Source organism: Labrus mixtus, chromosome 24 (assembly GCF_963584025.1).
Source record: "Labrus mixtus chromosome 24, fLabMix1.1, whole genome shotgun sequence".
NCBI lineage: Eukaryota > Metazoa > Chordata > Actinopteri > Labriformes > Labridae > Labrus > Labrus mixtus.
Window position 1 is genome coordinate 1,279,431 of NC_083635.1, and position 20,739 is coordinate 1,300,169.

General features: G+C 41.6%; 1 protein-coding gene across 2 annotated transcripts in view; it reads right to left on the reverse strand.

Moving 5' to 3' along the window:
* dmd (dystrophin) overlaps positions 1-20,739 on the reverse strand; it is a 241,290-nt gene that overhangs the window by 74,522 nt on the left and 146,029 nt on the right. For both annotated transcript variants that reach the window (XM_061032963.1, XM_061032962.1), the window contains exons 30-44: positions 20,504-20,674; positions 17,400-17,582; positions 15,650-15,784; positions 13,854-14,003; positions 8,453-8,614; positions 5,655-5,765; positions 4,563-4,736; positions 4,328-4,483; positions 4,069-4,239; positions 3,616-3,795; positions 3,337-3,459; positions 2,989-3,159; positions 2,420-2,542; positions 1,700-1,834; positions 1,452-1,604 (exon numbers count right to left, since the gene is read on the reverse strand). In XM_061032963.1, coding sequence (XP_060888946.1) covers positions 1,452-1,604; positions 1,700-1,834; positions 2,420-2,542; positions 2,989-3,159; positions 3,337-3,459; positions 3,616-3,795; positions 4,069-4,239; positions 4,328-4,483; positions 4,563-4,736; positions 5,655-5,765; positions 8,453-8,614; positions 13,854-14,003; positions 15,650-15,784; positions 17,400-17,582; positions 20,504-20,674 — 2,298 coding nt within the window. The remainder of the gene's footprint in view (positions 1-1,451; positions 1,605-1,699; positions 1,835-2,419; positions 2,543-2,988; positions 3,160-3,336; positions 3,460-3,615; positions 3,796-4,068; positions 4,240-4,327; positions 4,484-4,562; positions 4,737-5,654; positions 5,766-8,452; positions 8,615-13,853; positions 14,004-15,649; positions 15,785-17,399; positions 17,583-20,503; positions 20,675-20,739) is intronic.

A 20,739-nucleotide genomic window follows, 5' to 3' on the forward strand; every position in this document is an offset into this window, starting at 1 on the left:
CTCATTTTGAACAGTCCATATAAATAAGAAAGTGGTGCTTGAATTAGGAGGCCCACAATGCCTTGAGACTTTATTTACATTTGGAAGGAATACAATCACTGGCCGGTTGAATAAGTACAGTGGAGTAATCGAGTGTGAGAGCCGGGAATAGTGGGAGTAAAAAGAAGCAGAGACAGACAGACAGGTAGATAGATGAGCACACAGACAGACACACAGTGAGGAATTTCAGATGCGGCAATGACAGGAGAGTCGAGCGAGTCAGACGTCCGCTTAGCGAAATGTCATTGTAATCATCTGAAAGTGAAAGACACACATGGAGAGTCAGCGTGGAGACAGAAAAAAACACGTGGAGTTGTCGTCAAACCTTTTCAAAGCACATTTCAAGGTGCTGCACCTGCATGTAGCATTAACATCACTGTCAAATCAATGAGGTTCAACTGATGCATATTCAAAATGTGTTGTGGCATCACTCAAAGACGAGACAGCTACCTTCATGAGTTTTTGTTATTGGATTTGTCAACAACAAAAAGATAGCATTAGGCCTGTCGAACTTGTGCATATAGTTAATTTATGATCATAGCTGAAATGATATTTAAAAATGTAAACATTAGATTTATTACTCTGACTCAAAACGTGATGCAATGTGTAAATAAATTAATACATCATCAACAAATAGTAAGAAGAATGCTTAAATTAGGTATTTTTTCTATTCTTTAAGACTACTACTTATATATCTGTACTACTACATAGCATTAGTATATTATAAGAAAACTATGGTTGTATATTCTCATCATTTAATATACATTACAGATCCTTCACTGGAGGTATCAGTTTTGACAAATACACAAATGAAGATTTTGATTTAACATATTTTAGTATTTGTTTATGAATCTGCTATGATGAGTGTTAAAGCACTTATTAATTGTTGATAAGCCTTTGAGTTTGTATGATAATGCTATTAAACTCTGTCACATACACTAAAATATAACTACCTCAGTCAGATAGATATGAGTCATCAATCATTTGTAAATGATGTATTGATGTGAATGTTATTTATAGCCCAGTTTAATCAGCCTCTTTCCTGCTATGGGTCAAGAACAGTAAACTCCCAGATAAATCATATTTCTTTGAACTGACATGAAGATGATTTCCTGGTACAACTAGTTCCTCTGAGCGAGAGAATTAAAGTGTGAAAGCCTCGACACCAAAGTCATTGTCAAAAGCAGGAGAATGGAAGATGGAATAAAAAGAGTTTCCCATTGATGCAATTTACCAGGAACATGTAGAAGAAGAAAAGGAAGAAAGGCACAGTGAATATGGGACGAAGAGCAGGATGACCAGGACGACACATATTCTCATTTTAACAAAGGAGGGGGAAAAGAAAGAAGGCCTGTTATTATATCGGTGTTTATAATATGTAGGTGTGTGATCATGAGTGTGCGTGTTGTCACCTTGACCCTCTCTCCCTCGGGCGGGTCTGGCAGTTGGTCCACACTGCGTTGGATGTCGTCCAGCCAGGCCAGCAGGTCATGTGACTTCCTCCTGTACTGGTACCACTGGGGAGCGATGGCCAAAGCCTTCCTGTTTCTCAGCACACGCAGGTCCTACACACACAAACGCACTCACAATCATCTTGGACAGAGCAGGGACATCATTGCTTCTTTGTGTGTGAGTGTATGTGTGTGTGCGCGCGTGTTACCTTGACGGCATTGTACTTGCTGTTGAGCTGGTTGTGTTTCAGTTTGATCTGCTCTCGTTTGTTCTGATCCGGGGCTCTCTTCTGTAGATTCTCTCCTTTCAAAAGTAACTCCTTCACTGCACCTTCCTCACAGTCCTACAAAACACACACACAGGGTTTACAAGTACACATGGAATATTAATTTAACCCCTTCATTTTCTTTGTTTTATGTGTCAGACTGTAAAAAAAATGGATGGCATGACCGCTCACCAAAAGTGAAGCCAAAAGATTTGGAGCTCATCCTTCTGACCGTGTGCATTGTGAGTCGTAAATGGCTCAAACTATAAAATAAAAATATACATCAAATGAAATGTTCTCAAATATGATTCCTGTCTTTAAAATGTACTCGTATCATTTCGTATCGGTGGATGACAGTCCGAGAAAATGTAATGAAAACCACCGTATCTCATTAAACTGTCTACAAATGTAAGTATCTGCTTTAAACCGACACATTAATCCTTTTAGCTGCCGACTTTATCGACCGCAGAGAGTTTTCTTTTATGGATGAATGTGTGTTGGACGTCCAAACCGCTGCAGAGTCTACTGTGCAACTCTGGCTCCAGATCATGTCACCAATGCAAAATGTCAGCGCCTGTCAGTGAGGTATTTTGGCTTCACTTTTGATGGAGGTGGAGACACATCAGCCATCTTTATATACAGTCAATAGTATGTGTGTTGGACCTTATCCTCCTGGAAGTCCTCCTCTTTCAGGTTTTCCCCCTGTTTCACTTCCTCCTCCAGGAGCTCCAGCCAGATCTGTGCTTCGCTGTGGTACTGCTCCAGCTCTTTGGCCGACGCTGCCGTCTGCCACACACACACAAGGCACACAGAAAGAGGAGGAAAGGAGGGTCATTAATGCACAAGAGAATGTAAATTTAGACAGAGAGGTAGGTGCAGATTGAAGTAAATTTAGTTTGAGACTTTGAGGTCTGTTGAGTGAGGGTTTGAAGTACATTTAGCAAGAAAGTCTGAAGTTGATTTAGTGAGCCTCTGACGTAAATTTCTAAGAGTTTGTAGTTTATTTAGAGAGAGTTTGAACTTAATTAAAAAAATTCAGAGAGAGTTTGAAGTATATTTATGAGGATAGTTCGATTAAAGTCTTTAGCCAGACAGATTAAAGAAAAAGAACCCCTTTAAAGCTGCAGCTCGAAGTCAAAACAAATATCTACTGACATATTAATCAAATCTCATCAGACTGTGTGTTATAGCTTCAAGAATTTAAAGGAGGGTATGATTCTTTTCTTCCCTACCAGTCCGGAGGTGATGCGTTGAGCGATGGTGTCAAATCTCTGGTTGAGCTGCTCCACTTTGGGTCCCACCTGAGCCTGGCAGTTCTCCCCTCTGGTGGACATGAGCTCCTGAGCCAGAGCCCTCACCTCCTCCATCTTACCCCTCGTCAGCTCCAGCTCTGCACGCAGCACCTGCAGGACACACACACACACACCAAACACACCACACACAGAGTCAGTCAGATCAACTCTCTTTATACATTACTCTCTCTTATCTTATCAACAACATTCTCAGAGATTTAGCAGAGAAACATTTAAAACAAGGACAAAAAATATATCATGAAACAACATCAAAACAAACATCACAACCTTAAACACAGCATCGTTGGGTCCCTGGCTGTCTATCTCGTCCATCTTTTTCTCTGCTCCGTCAATCCATCCGTTCACTTCCTCTATCTCTCCATCCAACTTCTGCATCTGCCGCTGGTAGTCCTGACAAAGAGAGAGACAGAGAGAGAAAGTATTCATATCTTGATTCTGCAAACAGTTCCCTTTCTGATCAGCTATTTTTAGGGAGTTTGGTGTAATTTTAGAACTAAGAAGACAGATGAGCATCACAGTGTTTAAAATTCATCTTCTTTCTCTGACCAGCAGCAGGTTGAGCCATTCCTCCGCCCTTGATGTGACTGCGATCCAGTTGCAGCGCAGCAGGCTGACTTTGTCGTCCACCAGGCCCCCGTTGCCCCGGAGCACGGCTTTGAGGGCCTCAGCGAGGTCCACCACGGCCTGCAGCTGCGGCTGACGCTTCTCAGTCTCTGCATGTATGGACTGACAGGAAAAAGATGAAGAAGATTCTGGTTTCTATAAGTTCTTTTACTTGCTCTTGTGGGTTTTCTTGAAAGCAGATACAATCAGCAGCGGGTCAGGTCAAGCATTCATCAGGTGTCTTTCAGCTTGTTGTTTTGGTTTTTACAGCCCACAGCTTTATTGTTTTAAACCAATCTCCTGCAGCAGGCAGTTGCTAAAAGGAACAGACAGCTGGTGGTGTGTTTCAGCTTGTTTCTGCTGCTCCACCAGGTAGCTTTAAAATGAGTGTCATACCTGTGCCCATGCGACCTCAGCTTCAAGGTCGCTCGGCATACCATCCACAGCCGAGCGTCTGGTCAGCTCAGCATCAGTGGCGGCGAGCCACTCTGTCAGTCCATTCAGCTCCTTACGCAGCTTCCTCGACAACTTCAGACTTTTCTCCAGCTCCAGTTTACTCTCAGTTACCTACAAACACATTAAACAAGGTCAAATCTTTGTCTACCTCCGAGTTAAGTCATCAAGTTTTTGAGTATGTAAGTGTGTGTGTCCTGACCTGTGATCCCAGCTGGTTGTAAAGCAGTTTGAGGGCGGTCACTCTGTCGTCCATCTCTTTGGGCAGCTCAGTCTGCTGCTTCTGTACAATCTGTCTGCCTGTTTTTATCACCGTCTCCACCTCGCCTTTCACCTCACTCAGCACCTTGTACAACTTCTGTTACAAGAAGAAAGACAGCAGGAGCTTAACATCGTATCAATCTATCTTGATCTGCTATTGTAATTCGATTACCCACCATGCACTGCTCCAGCTGCGACTGCACCACATCCTGCTCCACGCTGCCGATCTCCAGCAGCACCACCTGGTTTTTGACCCCAGCCAGCACGCGCTCACACTCGGCCAGCCGAGCGTCAAAGTTTGCAGGCTTCTGGAAGAGGCGGAACTTTGCCCACACGTCTGTCAGCAATTTCTGCAAAGAGTGTTGCGAACACAGTAAAATCACACAACGGCTGCTCAAAACAAAGTGTAAACGCTGTCAATAAATGTGAAGAATCCACTATGAAGTGTTACGAGCAGATTGCAGAGGCCTCCATGTTTTCCGTTGTTTGTGTATCCACCTGCTCAGATCAACTCGCTGGCAGGAGATCACACTCACACTTCTCCTGAGTACATCACACACAGCTGGCACAACGTGGATTCCTTCATTAACTATTGAAATCTTCTGCAAAACTGCCAAGATTTTAAAAGTGATGTTTCAAGTGACATTGTGTACTTTTCTGCACACTGACGAGCAAATCTCTAAAATACCATTTGCTATGTTTTGTTTAATGGTATGACTGTTAAAGGACCAACAGGACTTAAAGGCCCGCCCCCCTAAAGGACTGTTAAAGGACCAACATGACTCATATTTTGCATTTTAATTTGAACAGGTTTTTTGGTATTCAGAATGAGAAATAACAGTTTTTAAACGTGTAAAGAGGAATTGCACAGTTTGAATTTATTAAAGAGGATTCATATCAATTTCCCACAGTTCAAAACTGTAGCACAGTTTGCCTGAGCTGGGGCATAAATATACAACAGCTGCCTGCTGGCAGTCAGAATGCAACTCCACCATCAGCAGTTCAGTTGGGAGGGTTGGATGTGTTATGCCAGAATTGGCTAACATAGCCTGCAGCCTGGAGCCTCAAGCAGAGATGAGGTGCGGGCTGCAGAAGTCTGGTAAGCTCTCTTCTTTCTAACTCCAAAACACCACACACTTTTTAAAAAAAGATTTCAACCTTGGAGATAAAACAAAAATCTCACAGTTCCCTCATGAGACAGAAAAGGCTCCTTACAACTTTTTCAACTTTGGGATATTAAGATTAAAAGTGCAGGTGTGAGTGTGTACCTGGGTGACGTCTATCTGTCCCATGATCCTATTGGACGGATCTTTGTCTTGGTTCTTCTTTCTTAAATCCTCCAGTGTTGCATCATGGCCGCTCAGCTCTGACTGTATTTTCTGTGTTAAAAACACACACACACAAATTCAATAAATGTCAAATTGTGTGAACAAAGGAACTTCAACTACACAAAAACATCAGTTTCAGATGGGGAATGTTTGTGATTGACTGCAAAGAACAGGAGAATAGAATTTAGTCAATTGAATAAGGTCTGCCTGGAAAGTGAGACTAAATCAATAAAGTTTAAAATAATTGATTATGTACCTCATCCTGCTTTCCACAAGGGGGCAGGAGGCATCAAGGAGAGAGAAAAGGGGGCTCAAAAGCTTGAATATCTTGTCTGCCTCTCTCTCATTCTTTCACAAACACACACTCACTTGCTCTCTGTCACCCCCTCTCCTTTTAAATACCAAGTGCCCTGTAATCACATATGCTCATCCACACCACACTAATCCAATCATTCGCTCATCATCCTGTGTGGTGTGTGTGTGTGTGTGTGTGTGTGTGTGTGTTTTATCGAAGAAAAAGAAGGAAGGAATGGAAGGGATGTGAAGGAATTAGATGTCAGAGGGAGAAACCAAAAGACGGAGGCAGTTTGTGTGAATGTGTGTGTGAGACTGGTGTGCGTGTCCAAAGCTGCTCCAGGCTTAATTATGACCACTGAGAAAAAACGAGCATTTGCCTCTCTCGCTCTCTCTCTCTCAAGTCTTTCTCTTCTCCCTCTACCTGTCAGCGCAGCCTGTCTCTGTTTATAACTCAATCTGAAAAAGCCAAACGCTTTACAGTAGACCCTTTCACCACAGAACTCCTGAAAATATAAATAAATCAGGAAAGCCTGCCGCTACCCTTTCAGACATGTCCCTCATATATATTTCCCTGCCGGGTCAGGTGAAAAGGATGCTGCGGAATTCACTGTGTAATGTTTACAATATATCCAAGATGGCAGCAAAGAAACAGAGTCCGATGCTACGATGAAAATGTTTGCCTTATCCCAACACTACATGTAATTGGATGACGTATTCAGAGCATCAACATTTGCAAAAGAACATTCTGGCTTATGCCTCACGATGAGCATGAAGATCCCCCTGGCTTAGCACAATGTAAATATCATCACTTGGCCCAATCACTCGTGGGGAGCTTCCTGAGTAGTTCCTGCTCTGTTCACACTTTGGATCAATTCGCCTTCCTGTGGACAATGTACTGAAGGGAAGAAAATAAGTTGGGTTGAAAATAATAATAAATAAATTTACATTAATGAACAAAACCCCAAAGAAACAAACACCACAAAGGCTCTGTCTGAATCTACAACATCTAAAAGACAAACATGTTCACACAAAAAGGCCCATCATCCCATCAGACTACAAAGACTCAGTACTGACTACTGAAGTTTCTCTGTAAGTCATGTTCTTTAAGTATTTTTTGAAAACTGTATACAGTGTTTTAGTAACTTAACTCGGGATGACTCTGTGTCTGAGCATTCCTGAAAAGGTCTGGAACTGAAGACCAGACATTTACGCCCGCCTCACACTGTGCATCTCCAGCTGTGTGGAGGTGAGAGAGAGAGATGGGTCTGAACTTCTCTCACAGCTCTCTCTGTTTGTCACAGCTTTTTCTGTCATGTTTATGTGCATAACCAAGTGCAACACTTTGAATGTCCTCGGGGAGAGAAAGACTGAAAATCTGCTCTGTTATCTGTGTATTTATACTAAATCACACTGGATGACTGCCGGCCTCCAGTGTGGCTGTTCAGAACACCTATAAACACACTATACAAATCACATCTACCCATATAACCTTGCTCTTACAGTGCTTTACATCAAGCTGTTATGTGTTCCCTTTTAAGAATAGTGTTACTGTGTAGTACAAGCACTGAATGTGAAAGTGTACAAACCTGGGTGCATTGTTGCTGCTTCTTTGTACACCGACTGATGCAACACATGTTTAAATATCGAGTTTAAAAATACATTCAAAACTGAGACGGAGAAAAAGCCATACTCAGCATATCCAACACTTTTTTCTTTGATCAGACTACACATACAAACAGATGAGCAGGATTAAAAACACGACTTATACTAAAAGCTGTCTCAGATTTGACCTGGTTGAACCATCCAATGGTTAATTCATCTTAAATGTTTGTCAGTGTTTTTTCTGATTACTTCTGCTAAAACGTTTTCCAAAGAGAAAAAGTATCATGTTCCAATGGTTTGATCACCTCCATACAAAGTACCACACATATACTGTGGTGCTTTTACTGCAAAGCACACAGATACACAAGTGTGATCTGTATCTACAAACTGCATCTTGTTGAACTTTGTTATCTTCATGACCTTTTGCTGAGTTATTCCTTCATTAATACACTGTAACTTGAAAGTTCACTTTGACTGATAATGTAAGATTAGCATGATGAAATCATTGCTTTTGTTTTTGGTGCTTAAAGAAGCAGAGAAAGTGCATAAATAAAGCATTTTCATCTGACCTTTGGTTGATTTATCATTTGATTAATGCACCACATCGAGGACAAATCTCTTGGAATGTTTAAGTTCACTTTTTCTGTATGCATAAACAAAACAATTAGTTTTCTACTTCGAGATCATTGAAGTATTCAGGAGCTGAAAAGGTCTCAGAGGCAGAATTGGTCATCTTATAAGTTATCATAGTATGATGGTGGGAACATGTGAGGTTTCATGTTCTTCCTTTTATTCCTGTGATTCCTTAAAGACACACACTGTTACACACAGACGGCTACCTGAGCCTCCTGTGGGATCTGCAGGGCGTCAATGTGGTCAGCCAGGTACGCAGTGAGGTGTCGGTCAGTGTTGGCGAGCGAGTCTTGCATCTGCCTCAGAGTCTTGTCATTCTCCTGGGCCCACTGGACGCTCTTCTCCAGCTCCTTCCGCCTGAGTACCGCCTGAGGAAACAGCAGACACATCAATAAGACTATGAATATGAGGAACGGCTGAGGGGGAACACCTAGGCTATGTTTACATGAATTCTTAAATTCAGTTTTCCAGCTCGAGTATAAAAGTAATATCCCACAAACAAAAGCTTGAAAATCTCTTCCCCCTGAGATTTAGATTAGATGCATGTTTAAAAGGTCCTCAGGGGGAGCTTTGGATATTTCATTCACATATTTACACCTGTTATCTTGTTTACTGCTGCATTTTACACCCAGTGTATAAAAAGCCACTGCAGAATTACATCACTACCTCTGCACACACAGCCTACTACACTTCAGAGGCTGAAATTAAGCCAAGAGATGAGTCAAAAATGGGACTGTGACTCATGCAAAACCCAGAAGCAGACAGGTGTTTGGTGTCTTTATTCTCCTCGTACACTGCCTGCTGCTGCGAATAGTCACTGGAGCCTTTTAAAAAATGTAACTGCATGTTTGTGGGGTGTATTTTGTGTCCTCAGGAGGAGTCATGGCCACATACAGAGGACGGAAAATACAATATTTAAAAAAACAAAAGTTATAATTTTACATCCATTTGTTGGATAATGAAATTTGTGGAGAGGAAAAAAATCTCTTGAAGCAAACAAAACTTTTTAACATGGTTGGTAATTAGGAGGTTTGCACATTTTACCTCGTACAAGAGCCAAACAAATATCCAATTTTTCTCTGAAAATCTACAGCTACCTTAGGCTTTCAAAAATGACTCTATATAAGTTATCAATCTTCTGGATCATGGTCTTGTTTGCGTTTGGAGGTCATGAAGAGGAAACAGATTTAATTTTAGTCTGCATCATAACCAGCCTAAAACTCCTTAGAAAGGCTTTAATGGATTTAAAGTTGCCTTTAAACTAAAACAAAGAACAAACACAACACTGAACTACATGTACATAAACTACATCTTACACACACACACACACACACACACACACACACACACACACACACACACACACACACACACACACACACACACACACACACACACATACCCCTTTGTCCCCCTGAACCCTCTTGAAGGCTGGACTCCGGGGTTTTTCTCTCATGATGTCTCGGCGAGAACGACCACATCAACAACAACAACACCGCTAACCTCAGACGCTGGTTGACAACGAAGAGCCTGGCAACTACTGAAGTGTCTCCTTTCTCTCTTTCCTCTTCCTACAGGATTAACTTACAAACAGACCAATTAGTTATGTCACACACCTGTGTGAGCCCCGTGTGTGTGAGTGCGAGACGGAGAGTGAGAGTGTACATGTGCTTACAGGTGAGCATGCTGATCCCATACAGAAGGATAATGACTCTAAGTATAGCCCTGAGCCTCCCTAACTCGTGTCACACACAGCGCTCCTAATGAGAGCAGGGAATGTGTCGTTATGTTTTGTCTTGTGTCTTCGTTGATAATGTATGAAATGAGAACTTGAGCCGGATTAAATATTTAGACAAACATTGATAACAACCTTCCCTGTGGCGATGTAATCCATTTCTCTGGCAATTGTTGCCTCATGAATACATATTCTTATTAAACACCCCGTTTTCCCTTATTACTTATTTCTCTCACACACATAGTCCCGCATGCAGTGATTGTGAGCTCCAGAGATAGACGATCGCTGTTTGCTTAACTGCCTCGTGTTGGAAACGCCGTGGGCAAAGTGCAGGAGGCGTCTCCGCACCGTGCTTCCTCTTATTGGTTTTCAGCCGTTACAAGAAGCCGAAATTAAAAAAGGCAAACACGCCTCTTTGATGTGAAGAAGTGCAGACGGAGAAGTGAAACAACATTTTATCTCTCCACAAGTATCAAAGAGGGACATCGATATAAAGAGATTAGAGACTTATTCCAATGTCTCTGCATTTACTGGGACCCCTGCACTCTTTAAAACAGCTCAATCTGATGCGGGACAACTTTAACAGTCAGCTACTTGACTCTTGCACTTTTAATACTTTTCTATGGATAAGAAGGAATTTGATAAGAAATTATTTTCTGATCTGAATGTCATCTACATTTTCATTGTAAATGCAAAGTTATGTTAATCTAAGCGGGAGAAAGGAGGCTTCACCCTGCTCCGGGTTACTTGTTCTATTCTAAATACCAACAGAGTTTCAAAAAGTAGCAGAAGCTGGCCTGGTATGTTAATTTGATGGGATTGACCTTTTATAAAAGGCACCCTGTGGAGTTCTTTTGCAAACAAACAAAAATCCTTACGGTGTAACAAATGTGTTGGCAGAATTTGGCTAAAAATGTGTTTCTCACAGCAGACATTTCTATATTTCATGGCCAGAAAACAGTTGGTACTTTGAATAATGTTAGGAATGGCTGCAGCCTCGTCAGTTGCAGAGCCCAGTTCTGGTAGCGTTGTCACCATTAATATGACAGCCAGGTTTGTTAATCTTAATTTATAAATTACAATGACAGCTGTGATATCTTTCTTTTAGAGCATATTCAGGATGCCTCATATCAAGTGTGTTATCTAGGATATGACCAGTTTTAGCCACATCAGTCTAAAACCACTCAAACTGCAGACAGAATCTGACAATTTGAGGTCATGGCATTTCTAAATGTCTCTAGAAATCTCTAGATTAAGGCTGAGAAATGACTGCTGTGAGTCTGGAGCCATCCTTGAGGTGTGACTGTGTGTTCTTCAAACAGCCTAGATCAGGTTACAAAAAGGACATTTAAAAAAAGAGAAAAGGATTCCTTCAGTGCACTTCCCTCAGGTCAAAGAAAGAGAAACACATTAAGGCAATATTTTGTTCTGTGTGCTGCTGCGGCTCCATCTGTCTTTCTGGAGAGACTCACAAACAGCGGCGTCCTGTCACAGAGCTCCTCGTCCTTTTTATGGATGACAAACAAACGGGGGCTCAGAGCCGCCCGGCATCACCTCACACGTGAACATACTGACATACGAGCCCAAATAAAGGATACCAGCTTCTGTGGTGCTTTCAAACACATACGGAGTCAATACACATAATGACACAAAAGAACAGATACACACACAGACACACACTCTCAGATGGGTAGACAAACAAAAGGAGGCTTATCAGGCTGCAAGGAGAACATTAATCTGGTTCCATTGTGACGGAGGATCAACCCAGCAGGCAATGAGTGTGTGTCTATGAGTGTTTGTGTGTCTACTGTAGTGTGTCACTGAGGATCAACACAAGAGGCTGAGGATGTATCGCTGCCATTGACGAGGGCTGATGACGGCCAGAAGCAGGGCAAGAGAGATATTTGGAGTGGAAGAGGAGAATGAGGAGGAGAATGAGGAGGAGGAGGGGGCTAACGGGAGGTGGAGAGGGCACAGAGGTGGAGAAAATGGATGAGAAATTGGCAATGAAAAGGCAGAAGAAGCAATAGAAGAAGGGGAAGGAAGATGATAGAACAGAGGAGAAAGGAAGATGATAAATAAATAGAAGTGAGGGGAATGTGTGATTAATGCAGGTATGCAGGAGAGAAATGGATAGGGAAGAGCAAATGGAAAAACGTACAAAGAGCAAGAAAAGAGGGCTCCAAATAAGACTTGCTTCAGGATTGATTCATTGAAATATTAGTCCAGTAACTGATCAATTTTTCATCTTTAAAATGCTGGAAAATAGGCACAAGTTGACACAGCCAAAAGCCATTTGGTTCACTGTTATAAAAGATACAAATACAAGAAGTACTTTTACCAAAAACCTAAAAAAATCAGAAAGTAAAGAGGTGGAGGAGAAAATACAGAACTACAATAGTTATTCATTTCGAGCTAATAAGTCTTTAGTTTTTATTGGAATCATTTCCATCTTGTTGTAGCTCAATCTTCCTCTAAATTGATATTCTAAGGAGGCAAACGGCTCATTGTTCTCCCGTACGTCAGGCTTACAATAAGCAACCAGTTATACATCCAGCCTTTATATTTCCATGTTATGTCACTTTCTATGTTTCTGTGAGTGCACTTTTACATTTATTCATGTGGCATTTTGTTCACAGCGATGCACAAATGAGCTACAATGGAAGCCACAGTGCATCAAGGTGACTAATCAAAGTAAATGCTTCGTTTCAAAGTGCACGTGTTACAGGGAGCACGCATCTGCAGGTTCACACAGACAGGAAATGAGAAGGGAGCGAGAGCATGTTGGGAAATGAGAATTTCTCAAAAGTATTAAGACCTCGTGGGATTCTGCAGAACAAAGATGCTGGGCAGAGTGACAGAGGAGGAGTTGGATTAAGACCCCCTGATTTACTGAAACAGTAGGACCAGTTAGCGTTAATTAGCTGGTCGCATTGACCAAAAAAAAAGAGGGTTCATAAACCTGCTTGTAGGACTTCTGTGAGATTGACTTGTGATACATAAAATTCATTTTTATTTGGTAGAGCAACTGCTTCTATGTTTGCTGTTTTGCAGTAACCACAACCCGTCCTGTGTGAAAAGCTTTTGTTTGCCATTCAAAACAGCATCAAAAAGCAACAGATTTCCAGCTTTAGCGACTGAAAAGAGGGTCATACATTTATGATCAAAGACTTTAGTGACTTTCGCTTCAACCCATGTTTAAGAACCAAAACATCAGAACACAACATGAAATGTCACAGTTTACAGAGGGTGAACCAGCCCAACCCCTCAGACAGAAATGTTCACTTTAAACGCCGACATGTCTCTGGTGGCCTGTGTGTTTTCTTTTTCCATCCTGCGGTTTACAATGTTTGAAGCGTACCACCTTGCATGCCTTAAAAACTGACATTGTAAGCTCTCTTTGCACAGCACTTTCTAGATGATGGTTATTGTGTAAGGGGGACAAAGTGCAAGAAACAACACAAAACCAATAGGGAACAATACCAAGTAGAGTGACACTAGCTGTCTTTGACTGAAGCCAGAATGCTTTGTGGAAGATCTGCAGAGCTTTTTCACTACATGCTGGATGTTACAGTTGTCAGGGTGAGGAATGAGGGGCACTCTCAGTCAGGTGCGACAGGGATGAACACAAACCATTTTCTGATGTTGTATATATTAGGGAGGGAGACATGACTTGTGTTGGTCATCAATCAAAAGACTCAGATGTCTCTGTACACTTGTGAAAAGGGTGTAGAGAAGCTGATCCTGATTCATAGCTATTCAACCAACATACTTGTGTTCAATCCACATTTGGGAATATGGAAACAAGCTGCACCCTTGACAAAATACATGCTGTATTTTTCTGCATCATATGAGTGGACTTAGTAACTTACCCTGGCAAACAGTTCATCCCATCTTGTGTTGAAGGCATCCAGTTTCTGCTGAATCAGCTCATCCAGAACGCCTCCGTCCATCAGCGTCTGCGCCAGCTCGCGGATCTGGTTCCTGTTGTCCTCTGGGTGCCGCAAAAGAACCTCAAGACCCTGTACACACAAGCAAAATATCATTAATCACTCTTTAATTTCAGTTCAAAATAGCTTCAGATGATACCTCTTGTGGTCGTGATATTGTGTGTTTTTTTGCACACAAGTTAATATTGTGAGTCATGATCATGTAGGAGAAGCAAATTGAAAATTATGCAGCATTAGAGTGTTAAGTGATGGCATGTAGGGGTTAAGATAAGTCAATTAGTCCTTGTTTGTCTGACGTTGGTACTTAACAGCTTTTCACACATTCAGAAACCCACAGAAGGTCTGTGTGGTTGGCGTCGGTGGAGCGATTAGCGTAGTAAAACTCAGCTGAGTAGGCAGTGATTACCATTTTTGCTGTAACATACCAACATTGAAACAACATGAAAGACGGCATCCTGTACAGGAGGCTTTAAGCTTTCTTCATTGTTAAACCCCTGCATGTAACATCTAAGGCAATCTGCACAAGTACAGTTTAAGCAAATGAAAGAGTTGGAGTTAACAAACAAGCCTCCCTGTATTTTATCACAAGTACTAGTAAACCTCAAAGTCTCTAATTGAACAATTCAGTTTAAGTTTTAATGGCCTCACTTTTAAAAAATCTTTGTTCTGCATATATAGCATCAGCATCAGCATCAGAAAGGTCGTATCTCTCAGTCCACTCTGTATTTCCTATAAATGGCAGAAACATCTTCTCTAACCTTATTGAACAAGTAAATATGGTAAAAAGCAAGAGGTGTTGCCTTGCTAAGGACATACTAATCAATAGACATTATTGAGCTATTTGCAGGATCCTACCACATCCTCTGCATGCGTCTATAGTTGCTCTATCTGCTTCTGCTTTTTTATGGTCTTGTGTGAAATAAAGACTCTTTCCTGTTACAAAACGTGATTTATCCTCTTGAATGAAATTAGCAACTATAATCAGCAACCCCCTCTTCTTCTGTGTTCAGATCATAAAAAGAGTGTTAAAACAAACTGCTCAGTGTCATCCTCCTGTAACTGTTCGTCTATGCAGCTAAAAATGGACCAGAGTCGAAGGTAAGTTTGGAACTTTGCTGCAGTCGTTATAAGTGATCTAAATATGTCCTCATATGTCCTTAGAGGAAAGTTAATTTTGTGAACACATATGTCTTTAATAACTGTAATCTCTGAGTGGCAAACCGTTTTTATCTTAAGTATATATTCCCCATCAGAAAAAACAACAACTTTGTCTTGTCTTAGCAGTGCAAAGCTTTGATGGTGAAGAAGCAGTGGGACGGGCTTTATTTTGCAGCAGCAGAGACTGAACACAGCTCCAATAGGATCAGTAAACAGTAGCATAAGGTGATATCTGTAGCTCAAACAGCAACACAGCAGAGGAACTAAGCTCGAGTCAGCTTGTACAAAAAGCTGAAGACAGAAAGAGACTTTTAGAAACAGATCTTTCTCTCGGGTCTCCAGCAGGTTACGGATCAATTTGAAGCTGGACACACGTTTTTTTTGAGTGTCCAGCTAAACTGAGCCTGTGGAAAACTTAGAACATGTCTTGATTCCTTTACACGTTTTATTTTGTCTGAAGACTTGTTGCAAATAATTATTTTTTGTACATCTTTAATCAATCTGCTAACTGGAAAGCTCCCATAAAGAGCCTGAGCATGCACCCTCTTGTTCACACTCACATCCAGCGCCTCCTGCAGCTCCTCCGCTCCTCCCTGCATGTTCTCTGTCTCGTCCAGTTTCTGCTCCAGCTGGTCAAGGAAGGCGTTCTCTTGCTCCAGGTAGGAGAGCAGCTCACACCAGCATGCCCACACCTCCTGCAAAAACACACACACACACGAGCATGTGCAAAGTCATGAGGAGGGAAAAGCAAATGATTGTGACAAGTGACATGTTTTTTCCATACACATATTAGGCAACAGTTGCTTCTGTCTTGCTGAAGTGATTGACCTGTCCCCACAACATAAAAAAGGAAAAGCTACATCAGGAAAGCTGAACAATCTGAAAAAGTAGACTTACAACAATATCAAGTGCACAATTTGTAGTGCAACAGCTGAGGGTTTCCAGACAGTGTTGGAGGCAGCGTGTATTTTATAGCATCAGGCTTTTTATAAAAACACGTTTTCAAAATGCCAAAAGCTACTACAAATATAACTCCTGGATGAAAAGTGTAGTTAAGTCTATATCTGCCTCTTATGCTCACAGGGCAGCGTCTGAATGTCAGGCCACATTTCATCTCAGACGTCGGTCAATAAACATTAAAGAGAGCACAAAAGCTGCTTTTGTGTGTGTTTAGAGTTGTGAGAGGAGAAAAATACAGATACCTCCACGCCTACATCTGGCAACAAAAGCTCAACTTTAATGCAATCGACCTCCACTGCAGACTTAAGTTTATCCTTTGTGTTTGTTATCACACAGCGACAGGAAGGATGTGTGCATCTCCAAAGAAAGAAAGTCGCTGTGAACATTTTCTACACCTGATTTGATGGTAAGAGAGCGTCACTGTTTTGCTATCAAGCCTGCTGGGATGTTGTTCACATGTAATCTAGTACAAATATTTAGAGCTTCATCACATCCCTCACTTATGAGTCCTGGGCTTAGTGAGAGCTGTCAGAGTTTTTTTATTTTCAGGTATCTGAAACCTAATCTATGAAGATAGTGTTTTTTATTCATTATGACAGTTTTGTCTCGTGATATTTTCAGTTCAAACACAGTTAGAGACACTCTCTTTGAAGTCAATTACACATTTCATTGTTCTATAATATGCTGAGGGAGCTGCCTCATTGCACAGGTCATTACCATCAGACTGGAGTTTCAGCAGTGTTTCATGACACATTAACTCAAAGCATCCAAAAGCACATTAGGGCTGTTGTATTGTGATGATCGTGGACTACACTGTCTTACAGGTAGATACTTTACCTTTGGCCTCTCTTAAGAGGGTTTCTGTGGCGGGGGTTCCCTCTATTTATTTTTTCTTTTATCATGTTTTTCATAAATATAAGTCTCATATGACATGATTTGTCATGTGAGACAAATACTTACGATATGATACAAAATTATATGACATGAAATGATACGTACAGATACAATAGGAAACAAAACTAATCATACAAAACAATGGGATGCAATTTATTCAAATTATTTCTCCATAAACCTCCAGCTCATCCTTGAAACAACTTCTGATCATTCACATCTTTTGTATTAATCTTACAGTTTGTATGAAACAACATCTTGAATGCATGAACAGAGCCTGAAACAATCCTGCCTGGCTAACCTCAGCTCAGCTCATATACAATGTACTGTAAACACCCTCTGACAATACTCACACTCTCATCTTTACCACCAAACTCAGCATCATGCCCTCCAGGGCTGATGCATGCGAGCAGCGCAGCCTTTGACTGAACACAACATGTAAGAGAAAATAGTTCTTACCTCCAGAGTTTTACATTTCCCATCAAGCCGGCTGCACAGTCGCTGGTAGTTTGCCGTTAAGACATCCAGCTCCGACCGCAGGGCATCATGGGCGGTTGGTGGAGCCTTGGCGATGAAACTGTTGACACTGTCAGTCAGGAGTTTGACCTTCAGCTCTTTTGAGTGGACCTCTTCCTGCGCCCTCTGATAGAGAACGAGAGAAAGAAGCGTTATCAAGCAGTACTTATAGGAGTACCACTGCTTGCTTGAGTTCAGACATGTCAAACGTCCTCAGGGAGATAATAGCCCCATTAAGAGGACACCATGGTGGAAAAAAGGAATTTCTTTGCATAAGCTTTGATGTCATGGGACAAACTATGTTCAACAAAACAAACGCAGCAAACAAATTAAAAGAAAACTTGCAGTTAAATGCAAATTCTCCCGGGGCAGTGCAAATTTCCCACAGACCCTTGATGAAAATATTTTACTCGAGGGAGGAATTAGCATTAATCCTAGGATGTCTGAAACAATATATCACTATAACCGTACAAGAGGAGAAAGGAGAGAGACTGGAGGGACAAAACAAAAGAGGAGTTTCTGTTGAGTTCAGCTGAAGCGAACAAAAACACACAGAAACATCCCCGCAGGTGGACAGCTTACGGCTAACGTCAGTACACTTGCTCCAGTACAAAGTTTCTCCAGCAGTTTATTTTACTGTGAGACGAAAACGTGCTTCCTCTGAGTGTACCGCCATGCAAGCAGCTCTCTGAGGCTGAACTCAGCCTGGTTTGCGATGTAATTTCTTTCCTGGACATGTGTTGCAAATTAGCATTTTGCTACATACACTAAGAGCAGTGCATCTGGGATGTGTGCATGGTTAAATGTTACAGCATCAATGTCACTGTATGTCCATGTTAAATAAACCAATAAAAAATACTGGAAAAAGAAGTTGGTTACCATGGGTTACTGGATCTTTATACCACAGGTGGAGAGTGCCTCAATCTTTCTGTCACAAACCTTTAACAATAAATGTTGCCTTGAATTGGCAGTCTGAGTATGGCTGATGACCTAACAACATGTGCTTACTCTACACCTAACTTCATCAACTGAACTTTGTTGCTCTATAATGAGCAGGAATGTCACATTAAAGGAGATTGATAATATTTGTCCAAAAATGGTAGGAAATGTAGATCTGGAGAAGGGTGGGGAAAATGCAGAATTTTCTTAGATGTGAGTATGTGATTTTGTAAATGGTAAATGGACTTGTATAGAGCTTTTCTAGTTTTCTATACACAGCAGGTCACACCTTCCCATTCACACACAGATGGCAGAGGCTGCTATGTAAAGTGTGCTCAGTATTAACTAATCCCATTCATACATATTCACACGCCACCAACAAAACAACAGGAGCAACTTGGGGTTCAGTGTCTTGCCCGAGGAAATAGGGGACAACCTCTGACCTTCCGGATGAGAGACGACATACTGCCACTGAGCCAAAGTGAATTGTGGATTGTAAGAAGAGTTTAAAGGAAATGATGAACCCCTGTTTGATGACCAAATGTGATTCAAAGCCTGGACTACTGCTAAACGCCTTCAGTGTGACATGTTTGTTTCATGTGGTTAGTTTGTTTTCGATCAACATTTCCAACAGCAGAAAGCGTTACATTGTTGGCTGAATAAGTGACATAGATTTGGGTTTGTTTGAAAAATATCTTAAGTGCAGTTGGTCTAGCTAGTGTACATTAACAGGCATGTCATATCAATAAAACTTCAATTTGAACAGTGAGAAAAGAAAAGACAGAGGGCAAAGATAAAGAGCAAAAGAAGGAATGGAGGAGAGGAGGGATGAAAGAGAGAGAAAAAGGGAGGGCTTAATGGATGGAGGGATGGATGCCCGAACAAATGAATCAATGTATCTTCTGTTGACAAAGCCACCGAGTGTGAAGAGACAGAGAAACGGAGTGAACAAGTAAGCCAGCGAATCAATGAATGAAAGAGTGTAGCTAATACTTTCCCAAATGAGGAAGGGAGGGAGACGGGGAGGGGGCGATGGAGAGGGGATTAGGAGAATAAACGAGTGAGCGGGTTCACGAATGGAGTTTCCTTTAAGCTCAGAGCAGAAAGAGAGGAGGAGAGAAGAGGCAGAGGAGGTGAAAGGAGTGAGGAGGAGTAGGAGGGAGGATTAGTGAAAGCAAGCAGAGTGAAATTAATTTTTAATTTTTAACTTCACTCTGAAGTAAACTTTTTTTTACTTGAGAGGGGAGAACTTCTGCCAAGGCTTTTTTGGTTGATATGAACAGCAAATGGTGCCATAAATTTACATGACAAATACTTCACATTAAAGTTATGAAAGCTGAAAAAAAAGAAGTGCAGCAGTGAATGAGGGGATCGATACGGTTTGATACAAAATAGAGGAATAGAGGGAATGAGAGGGGAGAGAGAGAGAGAGACAAAGCTGTGAGCGAGGGAAGACGATAAAGAGAGATGGAAAGGAAGAAAGAAGGAGAGCGGTTTTTTTTTCAACAATGAAAGGAGAGGCAGGCAGGCAGGGGCGTTATCGACCTGGAATTAACCGGGATCAAAATGGAGCGACAGAGAAAAGGAAGAGAAAGCACATCTGCAGCAGCTGCACAGAGTGAGTCAGATGTGAGCTGTGAATATAGACTGAGATAGTGATTATCCAGATGTCAGGAAATCCAAACAGAGCACGCTCAGAGAGTGAACATAACACCACGCTGAAACTAAGACACACAGGTGATGTCACATACTGATGTTAAATGTTCATCCCTCTTATTGAATTGCTTACCATCACAATGAATAGATGATCTCATATCAGCTCATTGCGTACTTTCTTTGTTGAATGGTAGTTGAGATTGCATAGTGTAGTTAAGTCATATATCAGAATCAGAAATACTTCATTTATTTATATATATTCATGTGCAACCTTATTGTTTTACTCCTTCAGATCCTCTTTTCTTTATAAAACTTTGTACAACCTGCATGGCCAATACTACACTTGTCAAAATAATAAAGCTAAACTGGATGTGTGCCTCTGCCTTATTCTCTTGCTCATGCACAAACCCTCAAATCATCCACAACCTCTTACATCAGCTTAGCAAACACACCTTGAGCTCCTCCACAGCCTTGCGCAGCTCTTCAGGCGTCTTGTATGTGAAGTCCCTCTCCAGGTAGTCCTCCTCAGCCTGGTTGATCCACTCCTGCATCTCCTGCATCTCCTTCCTCAGAGCCATGGTCTTATCCAGGCCGCCTTTCAGAGCTGACTTCTTAGCGTAGGCCTGGACAGAGGTAGAACAATCATAAGCACTCAACATTATGCAGAGTCATGACGGCAGGAACACTC